This window comes from Muntiacus reevesi, chromosome 1, assembly GCF_963930625.1.
Source record: "Muntiacus reevesi chromosome 1, mMunRee1.1, whole genome shotgun sequence".
In the NCBI taxonomy this organism is placed as follows: Eukaryota; Metazoa; Chordata; class Mammalia; order Artiodactyla; family Cervidae; genus Muntiacus; species Muntiacus reevesi.
The window spans coordinates 84,645,090-84,662,100 of NC_089249.1; the positions used below are offsets into that span (position 1 = coordinate 84,645,090).

The window sequence follows — 17,011 nt, forward strand, 5'->3', positions numbered from 1 at the left end:
GACAAATCGGTCCATCTAGGACTCCCCTGTTCTTTCAGCTCTTGACCCCGGCCGTGGTGCACTTATGATGTGCCCTGGACCTCTTCCCAAGTTCAAGTCCTCTGTATGTTGCTCAGTGATAGGGGAGTAGGAGTCCTGAATCAGAAAACCTGGTTCCTATGCCTGCCCTGCTGTTTTCCTGCTGTGTGACATTGGGCAATCAGATATTGCCTCTGAGCCTCAGCTGTCTCATCTACAAAATGAGTAAGAAACAATACTCTTCCAGGCTGGTTGTGACGGTCCATCAGTGTTACCTGCTGGGGGGGAAAAAAACAGCACATTGCAAACTATAGGGCTCTGTGACACCGTGAGTTCTGTGAGGTCTGGTTGGTGATTCTCTCTCTCTCTCTTTTTTTGTATGTATAATATCTCATACAGTGATTCGCAACCACAGAAGAATTATCCTGAGAGCTTTTAAAGAATACCAAGGCCTGGGCTCCACTCCCAGATATTCTTACTTAATTGGTTTCGGGTGGAGCCCCGGCACTGGTATTTTTAAAAGTTCCCAGGTGATTCTAATGTGTCAGCCAAGGTTGAGATCTACATTTGGCTCATAGCTGGAGGCTCAGTTCTGGTGGATGAATGAATGATTCACATTCTGACTTCCTCTCCCTGCCCCTGTGGAGGAGGGTGTTTTACACCGGATGGAAGGGTGCTTCCTGTGTCGGGTTGCACTCAGGTGCCTGGCTATTTCTGGAACTGCTCTGTGACAGCATCTGGATGGTTATGCTCAGAAGATGCCCACAATGACTAACGTGCCGGTGGGCAGCACCCCTGGAGCCCAGGGTGGGGATAGCCTTGCAGCTGCTGCACTTGGCCACTGGGGCTAGCATCTTTACATGGCGGCTGGCCAGGTGGGGGATAGAGGGGCCAGGGGCGGAAGTGAGCTGGGATTCCCTGGCCTCTGATCTACTCTGGTCAATTAAGTCAGGCCAGCCTTCGGCTGTGTTAAATGCTTTAGGAAGTTCCTGGAGTCTTTCCCATTGTTTACCCTGTGGAGACACTTCCGTCAGGGTTTTTTTAATAGAACAGTCCAACATGAAATTAATTTCCTGGGTGAGTTGGTAGTGAAGCACACTGGTGTTACAACTCCAACTTAAGATTTTTCACTTCAGCTTTTGATCCTACTTCCTTCCAGGAAGTATTCTTTTCTAGAATTCAATCAGCCTTAGAGTGTATGTGTATGTGTCTTTGTCTTTTTCTTTCTTTTATATACAAAATTCACCATGATTCAATACATCAGATTTCCTGCACATAGACGTGTAGGAATTCCTTCTTTTCCCGCCTCCCCGGCAGTCATTTTCCCTGGAATTCCTTTCTGATCCTCTCAGAAGTTTCCTTCGGAACTCCAGTAGCCTTCTTTTTACAGCACTTCCCATGTTCTTGTGTTTTTACCTTGTAAGCACGTTAAAGAAAAAGGGGACACAGTGAAAGCAGAGGCGGAGTTGAGCTTAAATTCCAGCCTTCCCACTTGTTTGCGAGAACTCTGACAAGTTACTTAACTTCTCTGAACCTCAGTTTCTAAAATCAAGCCAATGATGCCTGACTCTCAGGTCTCGGGACTATTGTGGGAATAAATGCAGAAAGATAAATTGTGGAAATAAATGGAATAAGATAAATAATGTGACAAAGGCAATACCTGGAGCAGAATGGTTCAGGTATTTATTATTGCGGGCAGGATTTGTGTGTGTGTGTGTGTCTGTCTGTCTCCTCGGCACACTCCTTTGCCCATTAGAAGTACTCTACAAACATTCACTGATTGGGGTTGGATGAAGCGACCTGGGGATCCAAATCCTAGGACGTTGGCAAGGAAGCTGCTTTATTTACCCCAGCTCCTTGTTAAAGATAAATACACCTCCTACAGTTTTGTTTGTTTTTAAGTGATACTCAGTGCCCTTTATACACATCAACATGCGGCAGAGTATTGTCACCAGATGGAATCATTTGGATTCATTACTAAAAGCTGCTTCATGAAGCTGAGCTAGTTCAGAGAGGAACCAGGGCCCCAGCTATAAGGGGAGGGCCTGACCAGTGTTGACTAAATGTCACACCTCTCACCTCTGCTGACTTACTGATATAATATGATCCATAGCATGGCAGAAGCACTGTCACCCACAAAACACGAGGACACAGAGGTTCAGACAAGTTAGGAAATTTGCTCAAGTACCCAAAACAAGGCGCAGGGGATTCTTGGCTCTAAAATCCAGGTACTGGCTGTTACATTACATTGGATTTTGAATCAGAGGACTTGTGATGGAATTGTGGTTCTGCCACTCACCACCTGGGTGGCCTTGGGAGTGCCACTTAATCTTTCTGAGGCTCCAATTTCCTCCACCTAAAGGGAGATTGGCCCTCTAGGTGATGGCCGTCTGTGACCGTCTCTGCTAGTCTCTGCAGCCCTCTAGTGGTGCTTTGCAGGTCACGGAGTGGTGCCTTACCTTTCATCACCACAGTCACAAAGGGCTGATGCAGACTCCCAGGGCTCCTGGGAGTCAGACACCCTGTTGGTATTCACTTATGACCAAGACAAATGGGGTTCAGATGAGCCTTAGAGATAGAGATGAACAGCCTGGTTCCCAGAAGACATTATTTTTTAAAAACTTTTGGTCCTATTGGTTCTATGCTGCACCTAGAATTCTCACTCTTGAATGATAAAGAATGAAAATCTCAAATATGGATTGAAATTTTAAGTTTAAAATTATTTATGGAATAGATATACTCCTGACCTTGTTTGCAGTCTGCTGACTCTAATATCATCAGGCACATGCTATCATCTCTACGTTGTTGTTCTGGGAGCCCTATTTGGATCCTTTCTTTCACTCATATTCCCACATCTAGTTCTTCAATAAACCCTTCATCTCTACCTACAAGGTAAATCTCAAAGTTGACATTTCTCCCATCTTCACTGTCTGCTGCAGCACATCACCCCCTTGACACCTAGATGACAGCCACGGCCTCTTAATTGGTCTTTGGTGTCCACTCTTTCCCTTCTAATCCATCCTCCACAGTGATCATTCAGAAGAGAAGAGCAGATTGTACCACCCCCTTGCTTAAGTTCCTCTAATGGTTTTGCCTTACGTGTATGGTCAGATCCAAATGCCTTACCACGGCCTACCAGGCACTTGCTGGTCCCACCCTGCCACTCTTGCCAGCCTCCTTTTTGTCTGATTGCTCCTCACTCACCTCATGTTGCTCTGGCCACCCTGGCCTTCCCTCTTCCCTAAGATTCCAAAGTCCTTCTCATCTCAGGACCTACCGGTTCTTTTTTATTAACTACTTTTATTTTTGGTTGCACAGGTCTTTGTTGCCGTGAACGGGGTTTCTCTAGTTGTGGCAAGTGGGAGTGAATGGGCTGCTCATTATGGCGGCTTCTCTTGCTGCGAAGCACAGGCTCTAGACACACAGGCTTCAGTAGTTGCAGCACATGAGTTCAGTAGTTAACCGCTCATGGGCTCTAGAGTGCAGGTTCAATAGCTGTGGTGCAGGGGCTTAGTTGCCCCACAGCATATGCAATCTTCCTGGACCAGGGATTGAACCCATGTCCCCTACACTGGCAGGTGGATTCTTATCTACTGTACCAGCAGGGGAAGTCCTCAGGATTGATTCTGACCTTTCTGCCTGAAATGCTTTTCTCTTAGAGCTTGGCCTGTCTTCCTCTTTTTCATTACCAGTATCACCTCCTCTTGCAATCGTGACTCCTCTAAGGGGCCATCCCTAGTCTAACTGGAGTAGTACCATAGTCACACTGCTATTTTTAACATACTTTTCTAGCCTTTACTCATGTATGATATTATTTATTTGTTTAGGAGTTATCAGAACCCTTCACCGTAGAATATAACCTCCTTTAGGGCAGAAAATGTATTTCTCTTGTTCATCGCTGATTCTCTGGAGCCTTAAATTGTACCTGAAACATGCTTTTGTCATCCAGAAGAAAACATTTTTCTGATCATGGCACTTTGGTTGCATTCTCTAGTCTTAGTTGAACACAGTGCTCAAGAAAACCTGTAGGTGTGATTTATTTCCCCCTCTCATGGGTTGGGGTATAAAGAAACAGAATGCAAATAAAATGCTGTTTTGGGCCAGCAGAGATGGAGGCAATGAGAGAAAGTATATATATGTGTTGGGTGGTGAGTGGGTGTGTATTGACATGTGCCCGCATGTGTGTTGGAGAGCAGGATTTCATTTTATAGTTGAGCATGGTAAATGATTTTCAGTTGCATTTTCTATGATTCTGAGCCCAACTTAGTGGAAATAAAGCAGCAGGTGGCAGCAGGAGAGTATTACTACATTTTCTTAGCACTTAAAAGCACTTTTCCAGTGGATGAGAGGCTTTACAAAATGGACAATTAGACACAGCCCCTGCACAAAGAGCTTGCAATCTATAGATGGATCGGTTGTCATTATATAAAAGTCTGTATCTTCATTACCAAAAACACATGTGCTGAATGTCCTTCTTTGCAAGACGTTAGGCAAAGTCTGCAGAGTCTTCAACCAGGGTGGGCCTTGCATTGTGGAGATTACAGTAGAAAACAAAAAATAAAGGAAATATAGATGGTTGCATGAGCCCTGAACAAGTTAAGAAGTGATCATGTATTGCAATTATTTGTCTACTTGTTTTACAGTTTATTGCTTCCTCCTTCAGACTAAAAGCCCCTTGAAGGCAGGGACTTTTTTCTTTTTTATTCTTGAGGGCAGGTCTTTTGTATCTTGGAATCCTGAAACACTTAGCAAAGAGCCTATCACAAAAATGAAGCTTAATGAATGTTTGTTGAAAGCATGAAAAGAAGAGTTTAAAAAAACAAGACAGAAAAAAACCCCGGTATATGTTACTATGTAGAAAGAAATTAGGAGCATGTCTTGTATAAAATATTTGAGTTGCATGCTCTTAATCCTAGTTTATGGTCATATTCATCTTTCTTCATTTTCTGCTCTTCAAGAAAAGTTAAGAATCCTTCCACGCCTCACTTCAGTGGAATATTAGCCATTGAGAGCTCTTTAGACCAGGAAATCTGATTGAATGGGTGAGCTTACTATTCAGAGAAAACTCTTAAGACATATTCCCATTAAGTTGATTAGCATTGCCCACTATTTTTATAGCTGAAAAGCATCTCTGTGGACCTAGAGACCATGTTCTGTGTTTTATAATCTCCAACATCTTAGGCTCTGTATTGTCACCCAAGCAATGAAAGGCAAGAGCCATGTCTTACAACTCAGTTCCAGAGCTTCTCTTGAGATGAAGAGAAGCTCACCATGCCACCAACCTTTTCCATGCCAGCTCACCGCCCCTGCCCCACAACAGAGGGGACCTGGAGCAATTTCTCCCTCCTAGGGTGGCAGGATGGTGGGATGGGAAGAAGACTGGTAGGCACCAAAAAGTGGAAAGGCACAAAGGAGGAGCACCCCAGGACAGAGCCAGCTGCGGCACAGGGGCAGGGAGGAGGAGAGCTCTGTGGAGAAGGGACTTGCAGTGTCTTAGGCAGGTTAATACAGGGAGGTCAGTTTTCTCCAGGTCAGACTAGCTGAGCCTGTGCATGCAAGTTAGATCTCAGATGAGGTTAGGGTTATGTTGGAGTTCCTTCCTAAGCATAAATTCTAAGGAGAAATCATTCTTATATATCTTCTCTATGTATCAAATCCAGTATCTGCCACTAGTCCAGGGATTTCCCAATCTTTATTTCCTTTAACAGAGGGAAAGTCTTTCCTTCTACACTGATAGATTAAAAGTTTTAAATGGAAGCCGCACATTTGTGTGAATGAATGTCAACGTATACCTGATAGTCAGTTCCTTTCCTGTTTTGTTTGAGGGGAGGGGAGAAAACCATAGAAAAGTAGGTGCTGGAGACCAGCCAAGGGTTTTTTTTTTTTCCCTTCATTCTCATGCAGAGAAGAGAAGCTGCTGGACCAACTTTACAAGGATCGATATAGGCATTTTAGCAGCTTCTAATCTCTGTTTTTCCAATGATCTGTTCCATGTTTATGATAACCTCTAAAAAGTAATATAAATGTACTCTGAATTATAGATGACTGTCTTAAAGACTGAATATGGCCTCCTATTTTTTATATCCCAGTTTGTGTCTGTTTCTGATCATATTCCTGCCACATGAAGGACAAATAACATCTCCACCTCATCTGTAGATGAAAGTTTTGTACTGGTTCAAGAAAGTGAAACTGCTGGGAGAATTGTCATCACTATTGTGTGACAGAGAATAGAAATGTCAAACTTGAAAGAATCTGTGCATGTCAGTGAGTACAGCATGTGTATGGTATCAATATTTTAAGTGTTTTACTTGTATTCTTTGTTCATACCAACATGCTGCAGTTCAACAGGAAGAAATAAATGTGCAATAAGTAATTTTTTGCTTAAAAGATTTTTAAAAAATTACAATGTTTTATTTGGAAGGGGTGCACCCTTAAATTGAGTCACTCACCCATCAGAGAGTAAAGAATCTGCCTGCAAGGCAGGAGAACTGGGTTCGATTCCTGGGTTGGGATGATCCCCTGGAGAAGGGAACAACTACCCACTCCAATATTCTGGCTTGGAGAATTCCATGGACAGAGAAGCCTGGCAGGCTACAGTCCATGGGGTTGCAAAGAGTCAGGCATGACTGAGTGACTTTCACTTCATTTCACCCAAAAACAAATTTATGGTTAAATGAGCTCTTTTTTTTTTTTTTTTTAAATTATCAGCAATGATATGACAATGATTTAAATGCACATCCATTGTGCACAAAATCAAAAGAATCAAGTCAATAAGATGTTACATTTTTATCAATAAACCCTGCATTGGTGATTTTGCTTAAACAAAATAGTATTACATGTCACATTAACTTAATGAGGTCAATCTGAATTTTATTGTTGTGCCTATATTTAATTTGTAAATTGATTTGGTTTTATGGTTGCTTACATAAGAACTGTACGTATAAGGAGTGGAGTTTACGTTTAGTTTCATGATTGTACCTGTTTACACTTTATCCCTTTTTACCTGTTTTACTCCTTCCCCACCCGTTCCTCTGCCCCTTCTGTCTGGTAGCCACTATGCTATTCTCTCTATGTGTCTTGCTTTGTTTATTGTTTGTTTTTTCTGTTCCACATATGAGTGAAATCTTGTGGTATTTGTCTTTCTCCATCTCAATCAGCTAATTATTTTTGAAAGTGAATGTTATACTTTATGACATTTATAAAATAAATGTTATATTTTATCATACAGATAATTTAACACTTATTCCACTTGGATCACATATCTTTGAATATAGTTCTTTTCAGTTTTATTAGCCATTAACAGCAAATATCTAAAACTTAGATCTTAGAGACAGTATGTCAGAAAGTACTAAATCAAAAATTTCCAAATCAGAACAAACTTGTGGTTGCTGAGGGGGAGCGGGTTTTGGAGAGGGATGGATTGGGAGGTTGGGGTTAGCAGATGCAAACCATTATATATAGAATGCATAAACAACAAGGTCTCACTATATAGCACAGGGAACTCTATTCAAGATCCCATGATAAACCATAATGGAAAAGAATATGAAAAAGTTTATTCAGATATGTGTGTGTGTGTATGAATCAATCACCTTGCTATACACAGAAACTAATACAACATTGTAAATCAACTATAGTTCAGCAAAATAATTATTTTAAGTCTCTAAATCAATAAGGCATATTCAATGATGTTGCTGCACTAAAAATAACTCATTATTGTAAATTTTATAAATATTTGAGAGTGAGCATGAAGGCTTTTGCTCTTAATACTTAAAAAAAACTATTTAAAAGGTTTAATTTTAAAAACTTTTGATATTGGAGTATAGGTATCCATCAGCTAATTTTTTAATGCTTTCAGTTTCTCTCTTCCTATTCACTCATAAGCTCACTCCAATCATTTTTCTACCCTGACTATTCTATCAAACCTTTCTCTTGTCAAGATCACTAGTGACTTTCACATGGCTGGACTCAATGGGCGCATCTCAGCCTGCATCTCCCTTGACTTATCTGCAGCATCTGACATTACTGGTCATTTTTTCCTCCTGGAAACACTTTGCACACTTGGTTTCATGGTCAACACACTTTTAGTTTTCTTTCTATCTCACTGTCTGCTCCTTCTCAATTACTTTGGCTCATTCCTCCTCTCCCTCCAAACCTCTTAAATTTGGCACACTTCAAGGTTCAGGTTTTGTACAACTACTCTTCTGATTTCCCTGGTGTATCATCTAGGCTTTTAAAAAAAAATTAGGTGTAATTTATATATAACATTACCTAGTGTTACAGTTTTTAAATTTCACCCAAATGCTGTTGAATTTCTATAACCCAGGCTATGGAAAAAAAAAAAGGTGTATGTTATTATGTGTGTGTGTGTTTTTTTTTCCCCCCTCTCATTTGGCTAAAGCCCAGGCCTTTCTCTTGAGCTTGAAGATTTTATACCCAAATGGCTACCTAACTTCTCCACTTGTTATCTGTGCACAAGTGTCACAAATGTAACAATACTGAGCATCAGACCTTACGTGGTAAATGCTGTTCTGCACTGCCCACATCCCCCTTCAGGACTGAGGCCCACAGAAAGGTCTGTATGAGAATTACTCTCTGCTGAAAGGAGCTGTCTTGCCTATGGTAACACCCTTATTGGGGGTAGCTCCCATCCAACACCTGAGAGGCCTGGTCCCCTCGCCTCAACTGGAGACAAGGCTTATGAGTCTTTCCAGCTCCACATGCATCAACTGGAACCTCTGTCAAAGCTGGATCATAGCAACTTCTCTGTCTGCCCGTTTCTACTTCTCTCATCCTCTTTACCAGGCGTATTCCAGAGAGCAGTCTTGGGCACAGTAATCTGTCTCACATCTGCTTCCTGGGGAACATGCCTCAGATAGTGAATACTGAGAATGGTCCTTATATATTGATAATTGCCTTAAATGTAAATGGATTTTGGCTGGAACATTTAATCCATTTACATGTATGCACTTCCACTTACCACATCACTCCACATGATCCTCCAGTTGTATGTAATCATTTTATATTGTCAGGTTAATCATCTTCCCTTTATGACTTGCAGTTGTAATGATCTTTTATTTTTTTGTCTAGCTATTGATTATGAAACTGATAAACATCTTTTATTATTGTGATTATGTAACTATTATGTAAATCACTCATGATTGGTCAACAGAAAAATAATAGAATTCCATATCACCCAAACTACCATTTAATAGAAAAACCTGTAATCACTTAAAAAAATCTAGATGCGTATCAGAATCATCTTGGAGATTTTTGAAAAATACAAATGCCCAGGTGTTGCTTTTTCCCTCCAGAGCTCCAGATATGTTTCCAATGAGCAGCCATGTTTAAAAACAACTCTATGAGAATGGTCCTAGGGAACAGAATTTTAAAAAAGCGTTTTGGAACTGGATCACCAGCCTATTGACTGGAAATGAAAGCCTCATCACTAGCAGTGGATGGGATACTCATAGTTCTTGGTTTTCTGTTGTGTTTTTAAAATAATGTAGTGTCTTATTATCATCAATTTTTCTATTGACGATTGAGAGGGATGTTGATACAACAATATTGGATTTATATGTTTATCCATTCAGTTATTTCATTTTTTTCATGTTCTGCTATTAAGTACATGCACATATAGGCTTGGTATAGCTTCTTGAGAATTAACCTTTTTATCATTATAAATAATCTTGTCTGTATATTTTATCCTGAGTAAGAATTTTGTTTCTTTGTATACTTTGCTTCACTTTGGTTAGGTCAGCAATTTATATATGTCTGTTCTCAGTTATTCAGTTATTTCCAACCCCTTGTGACCCTATGGACTGCAGCCCATATGAGTCAATAAACTTTGTTTTCAGTCTCAACCATATTTGCAATAGGTTTCTTTTCTCCTCCCTTGTTCAGAACCCCATTTAGTTATATCTTTTCTGAAGCTTCTTAAGACAAAATTTGTTGTTACCTCTGGCAATCATACTGAGCTTGGAATCCATTGAGCACATATTGCATGTATTCTAATTTTATTGAGCATGATTGCATGTATTTTTTTTACTTGTAGATTGGCTGCTCTTGGGTTAGTCATCAGTTGTCCAAAATAGGTAGAAGGTGGGATCATGTGATAATATGACTGTCCAGGGATGTTCCTTGATTATGGAATATCCATATGGATATTCTATATGGATGTACCACTATGGTACATGTATGTACCACTATGGATGTGCCATGAATGTACCACTCCCTTGATGAAAATTAGAGAACATATACACCATTGATGAAAAAATGTAAGGTAAGCCTAAAATATAAGATAGTCCTCCTGATATTTTTAAGGTTTATCCCTGTTGTTGCATATATCTCTGGTTCATATTTTTTTTAAGTTGCATTGTATGGATATACTATAATTTATCCATTTTCTATAGATATACATATGGAACCCTATTGCTTTTCAAACTGATATTTAAAATGTTTATTTATACTGTCATCAGATAAAATTGTGAGGTCATGCTTCTAGGAAAATTACTATATCTATAAATTTCTCTTCCTCTTTCTTTCTCCCTTCCCTCCCTTTCTTTCTCTCCTTCCCTTCTTCTCATGATTTCAGTCAGGATACCTCTTGAATATCCAAATAGTTTTATTTGTTTGATGTCATTTGAAGCTGATTAATCTTTCCCCATCAGAAATACACTTGGAAAAAAAAATACACTTGGTAGTTCAAAATAAAATAATTAAGGGTATCCTGTAACATGAGAGACTTTGCAAATTTTTTTTTCTAATTGAGTGTTGCAAGAAATAAAAATATATCCATAAAATGCTTGTACACAAATATTTATAGTAGTTTATTCATAATAGACTCAACTGGAACTGATCCAAATTTCTATCAACAAAGTGAATGAATAAACATGTCATGGTATATTTCTAAAATGGAATACTAATTGTATTAGTATATGTAAAATAGCAGTTATTGATGCACAGAATCTCAAAAATTTTGATCATATTTGGAAGATCCATATTTACATATCCACCTTCGATAGGTTGTGAAAGTAAGAGAAGGCATAAAGGGGAGTAGGTTGGGGTAAGGTGTAAGGCCTGGCTATGTTAAAATGGAAATTACAGTCTCTTTGAGGTGGGAACATCTGAGATAAGATCTTAATGAGAATGAGAAAGACTGGAGACAGAGGTAGGAAACAGATTATGTACAGTTCTACAACCTATGGAAAGAAATATACTTTAATAATCAATTTGATGGGGTATCATGTATATATTCTATATAAATATATATAAATTAATATTTTATTTATAAATTTATATCAATACACTATATATTTATAAATATATTAACAATTATACAAATTATATATGTATAGTTTACTTATTATATGTTAGGGCAATATATATTATATGTAGAATAATACATAAATACATTTGCTATTAATTTATATATCATATATTGGGATATAACATATATTACATCAGTTCAGTTACTTAGTCATGTCCAGCTCTTTGCGATTCCATGGACTGTACCATGCCAAGCTTCCCTGTCCATCACCAACTCCTGGTGATGCCATCCAACCATCTCATCCTCTGTCATCTCCTTCTCCTCCTGCCTTCAATCTTTCCCAGCATCAGGTTCTTTTCCATTGAGTAAGTTCTTTGCATCAGGGGACCAAAGTATTGGAGTTTCAGCTTCAGCATCAGTCCTTCCAATAAATATTCAGGACTGATTTCCTTTAGGATGGACTGGTTGGATCTCCTTGCAGTCCACAGGACTCTCAAGAGTCTTCAGCACAGTTCAAAAGCATCAATTCTTTGGCGATCAGCTTTCTTTATAGTCCAACTCTCACACCCATAGATGGCCACTGGAAAAACCATAGCTTTGCCTAGACAAATTTTTGTTGGCAAAGTAATGTCTCTGCTTTTTAATATGCTGTCTAGGTTGGTCATAGCTTTTCTTCCAAGGAGCAAGTATCTTTTAATTTCATGGCTGCAGTCACCATCTGCAGTGATTTTGGAGCCCCCCAAAATAAAGTCTCTCACTGTTTCCATTGTTTCCCATCTATTTGCCATGAAGTGATGGGACCAGATGCCATGATCTTAGTTTTGTGAATGTTGAATTTTAAGCCAACTTTTTCACTCTCCTCTTCCACTTTGATCAAGAGGCTCTTCAGTTCCTCTTCGCTTTCTGCCATAAGGGTGGTGTCATCTGTATATATGAGGTTATTGATATTTCTCCCAGCAATCTTGATTCCAGCTTGTGCTTCATCCAGCCCAGCATTTCCCTTGATGTACTCTGCATACGTGCTGCGGTTCATGGGGTCGCAAAAGATTGGACACGACTGAGCAACTGAACTGAACTGAACTCTGCATTTAAGTTAAATAAACAGGTTGACAATATACAGTCTTGACGTACTCCTTTCCCAATTTGAAACCAGTTTGTTGTTCCATATTCCGTTCTAACTGGTGCTTCTTGACCTGCATACAGATTTCTCAGGAGGCAGGTAAGGTGGTCTGGAATTCCTGTCTCTTTAATAATTTTCCACAGTTTGTTGTGATCCACACAGTCAAAAGGTTTGGTGTAGTCCATAAAACAAAAGTAGACATTTTCCTGGAACTCTCTTGCTTTTTTGATGATCCAGAGGATGTTGGCAATTTGATCTCTGGTTCTTCTGCCTTTTCCAAATCCAACTTGAACATCTGGAATTTCACGGTTCATGTACTGCTGAAGCTGGGTTGGAGAATTTTGAGTATTACTTTGCTAGTATGTGAGATGAGTGCAATTGTGTGGTAGTTCATACCTTCTTTGGCATTGTCTTTCTTTGGGACTGGAATGAAAACTGCACCTTTTCCAGTCCTGTGGCCACTGCTGAGTTTTCTAAATTTGCTGGCATATGAGTGCAGCACTTTCACAGCATCATCTTTTAGGACTTGAAATAGTTCAACTGGAATTCCATTGCCTCCACTAGCTTTGTTTGTAGTGATGCTTCCTAAGGCCCACTTGACTTCACACTCCAGGATGTCTGGCTCTAGGTGAATGATCATACCATCGTGATTATCTGGGTCATGAAAGATCTTTTTTGTATAGTTCTTCTGTGTATTCTTGCCACCTCTTCTTTTTTTTTTTTGAATTTAAAAATGCTACTTAGTAAATAATGACAAATGTTGATTTAAGTGTATTACAAAATCTTTATGTCTAAGAAAAATAATATTAAACAACTAAATATTAAAAATTCTGATAGTTAAATAACATTTCAAGAGATGTATCTATTGTATTGATAATTAGCATAATATTTGTTTGTTTGTTTAAAAATTTTTTTTTATTATTTGGAGGCTAATTACTTCACAACATTTCAGTGGCTTTTGTCATACATTGACATGCATCAGCCATAGAGTTACACGTATTCCCCATCCCGATCCCCCCTCCCACCTCCCTCTCCACCCGATTCCTCTGGGTCTTCCCAGCCCACCAGGCCCGAACACTTGTCTCATGCATCCCACCTGGGCTAGTGATCTGTTTCACCATAGATAATATACATGCTGTTCTTTCGAAACATCCCACCCTCACCTTCTCCCACAGAGTTCAAAAGTCTGTTCTGTACTTCTGTGTCTCTTTTTCTGTTTTGCATATAGGGTTATCATTACCATCTTTCTAAATTCCATATATATGTGTTAGTATGCTGTAATGTTCTTTATCTTTCTGGCTTACTTCACTCTGTACAATGGGCTCCAGTTTCATCCATCTCATTAGAACTGATTCAAATGAATTCTTTTTAACAGCTGAGTAATATTCCATGGTGTATATGTACCAGAGCTTCCTTATCCATTCATCTGCTGATGTTGCCACCTCTTCTTAATACCTTCTGCTTCTGTTAGGTCCATGCCATTTCTATCCTTTATTAGAACAGATCTGATCTATATATTTATGAGTTTGTTTGTTTTTGAAGTATAGTTGACCTACAAGGCTATGTTAGTTCTTGGTTCACAATGTAGTAATTCGGTATTTCTATACATTTCAAAATGACCACCCTGATCAGTCTAGTTACCATTTGTAACCATACAAAGATATTACATACCTATCAACTGTATTCCCCTCACTACACATTTCATACCTTGGCTCATTGATTTTGTAACTGAAAGTTTGTACCTCTTAGTCCCCCTCAGTTATTTTTCTCTTCCCCTCATTCATCTCCTCTCTGGCAACCACCTTTTTAAAATCTCTGTGTCTATAACTCTGTTTCTATTTTGTTATGCTTGATCATTTGTTTTGCTTTTTTGGATTCCACATATAAGTGAAATTCATATAGAGTTTGTTTTTTGTCTGACTTATTTTACTAAGCACAGTACAGTGTAGGTCCTTTGTGTTGTCACAACTGGTAATATTTCATTTTTTTTTAAGCCTCTTCATTTTTAAAATATATTCCATTGAATATATAAGCCACATCTTTTATTAATGAGCACTTCGGTTGCTTCCATATCTTGGCAATTGTAAATAATGCTGCAATGAACATAGGGGTGCATGTATCTTTTCTAATTAGCATTTTTATTTGCTTTGTATATATACTCAGCAATAGAATTGCTGGATCATATGTTGAAAGTGAAGTTAAAGTGAAAGTCACTCAGTTGTGTCCAACTCTTTGAGACTCCATGGACTATACAGTTCATGGAATTCTCCAGGCCAGAGTACTGGAGTGGGTAGCTTTTCCCTTCTCCATAGGGCCTTCCCAACCCAAGGACTGAACTCAGGTCTCCCACATTGAAGTCAGATTCTGGACTTTCCTGGAGGCTCAGATGGTAAAGAATTTGCCTGTAATACAGGAGACCAAGTTTCATTCTCTGGGTCAGGAGGATCCCCTGGAGAAGGGAATGGCAACCCACTCCAGTATTCTGGCCTGGAGAATTCCATGGACAGAGGAGCCTGGCAGATTATACTCCATGAGGTCACAAAGTCAGACACTACTGAGTGACTAACACACACACACACACACACATAGTAGTTTTATTTTTAATTTTTTGAGGAATCTCCATACTGTTTTCCATAGTGGCTGCACCAATTTACATTCCCACCAACAGTACACAAGTGTTCCCTTTTCTCTACATTCTTGCCAACACTTGTTATTATTGTCTTTTTGATAAGAGCCATTCTTACAGGTGTAAGAATGGGGGATTGATGCAGGTTCAACCCCTGGATTAATGAGATCCCCTGGAGAAGGAAATGGCAACCCACTCCAGTATTCTTGCCTGGAATATCCTATGGACAGAGGCGCCTGGTGGATTATAGTACACGGGGTCTCAAAGAGTCAGACACAACTGAAGTGACTTAGCACGATGTAATTATTGATAGGTATATACTTTTGCCTTTTTGTTAATTGTTTTTGGGTTATTTTGCAATTCTTTTTTGTTTTCTTTTGTGATTTCATGACAACTTTTAGTGTTATGTTTGGTTTCTTTCTCTTTTGAGAATGAATCTATTATTTTGGTTTGTGCTTACCATGAGGTTTATGTGTAGCAATCTCTATTCATATGTGATTATTTTAAGTTGGTAATCTTTTAAATTCAAACATATCTTAACAACCCTATCTTTAACTTTTGCCATTTTAATTACAATGTGTCTTTTCTTTTTTGTTGTTGTTACAATGTGTCTTGATGTGGTCCTTTGTGGGTTGATCCTGTTTGAGACTCTGCTTCCTGAACCTAGATAATCTGTTTCCTTTCCCAGGTTAGGAAACTCTTCAGCTGTTATGTCTTCACATATGTTCTCTACCCCTTTTTCTGTCTCTCCTCCTTCTGGGACTCCTACAACAGGAATGTTAGTATGCTTGATGTCATCCTAGAGGTCTCTTAAACTGTCTTCATTTTTGTTTTTCTTTTTTCGGTTCAGCTTCAATGATTTCCACTATTCGGCCTTCTAGTTTATTGATTTGTTCCTCTGTATCATCTAATCTACTGTTGATTCCTTCTAGTGTATTTTTAAATTTCATTTATTGTATTCATCACCTCTTTTTGGCTTTCCTTATATTTTCTAACTCTTTGTTTAAAAATTCTAACTTCTCATTCTGTTCATTCAGTTTTCTCTCATGGTCTTTGAGTGTCTTTTTGATTATTACCTAAAGTTTTTATCCAATAGATTTTTTATCTCCAATTTACTTAGTTGCTCTGGAATTTTATCTTGTTTCTTTGGAACATACTTTTCTATTGCCTCCTTTTGTCTAACTTACTGTTTTTACTTCTATGCTTTTGTTAAGTTGGTTATGTTTCTCAGTTTTGGAGTAGTGGCCTTATGGAGGAAATGAACAGTGTACACCCTTTTGTTTTCTAAAGACTTATGCTCAGGGTGTCATCTATGTGGGTTGCGTGGTTCCTTCTGTTGTGGTGGACTGAGTACGATGCATGTGCTGGTAGATGTGGCTGACCCCCATTCCAGTTAGTTGCAAGGCCTTGCCTTTTCAAAGCCTGCCAGCTACTGGTAGATGGGTCCAGGTCCTAGCATGGCTGGTCGCATGTCCAGGGGAGTTCAGTTCTGGTTTTGTGCTATTAGTGGGTCAGGCTAAGTGATGAGGAAGCTGGCTATGGGGCCCTGGAGGGTCCTAGGACTAGTGCTGGCCAATTGGTCTGCAGAGGCAGGTCCCAGAGCAACTGGCTACATTTCCAGGGATCTTGGACTTACTGTTGACCCACTATGGGTGGACTGATGGGGTCTAGAGTGTCCTGAAGCCTGATCATCGATGGGGGTGGGTTCAGAGTCTCTGGCTTCAGGGTTTTTGGAGTCCTGGAGTTGGTGTTGACCCACAGGTGGGCAGGGCCAGCGCCTATGGGGGTCCCACTACTAGTGCCAACCCACTGGTGAGTGGCTCAGTCCCTGCCTGACAAACCTGGCCGTATGACCTCAGTGGTCCTGAGGTGGTGTCTGCACGTGAGTGGGTGAGGCCAGGTTCCAGGGCCAGGGCTGACCCACTGATGGGTGGAGCTGGGTTCTGGATTCTCTGGCTATAGAGCTCTGGTGTCTCAGAGT

General features: G+C 39.6%; 1 protein-coding gene across 1 annotated transcript in view; it reads right to left on the minus strand.

Annotated features, from left to right (window-relative positions):
- Nucleotides 1-674: 674 nt before the first annotated feature.
- LOC136144080 (olfactory receptor 5J3-like) overlaps nt 675-17,011 on the minus strand; it is a 63,655-nt gene continuing 47,318 nt past the window's right edge. The window contains exons 3-4 of the mRNA XM_065901753.1: nt 2,318-2,374; nt 675-1,031 (exon numbers count right to left, since the gene is read on the minus strand). Of these exons, the coding sequence (XP_065757825.1) occupies nt 675-1,031; nt 2,318-2,374 (414 nt within the window). The remainder of the gene's footprint in view (nt 1,032-2,317; nt 2,375-17,011) is intronic.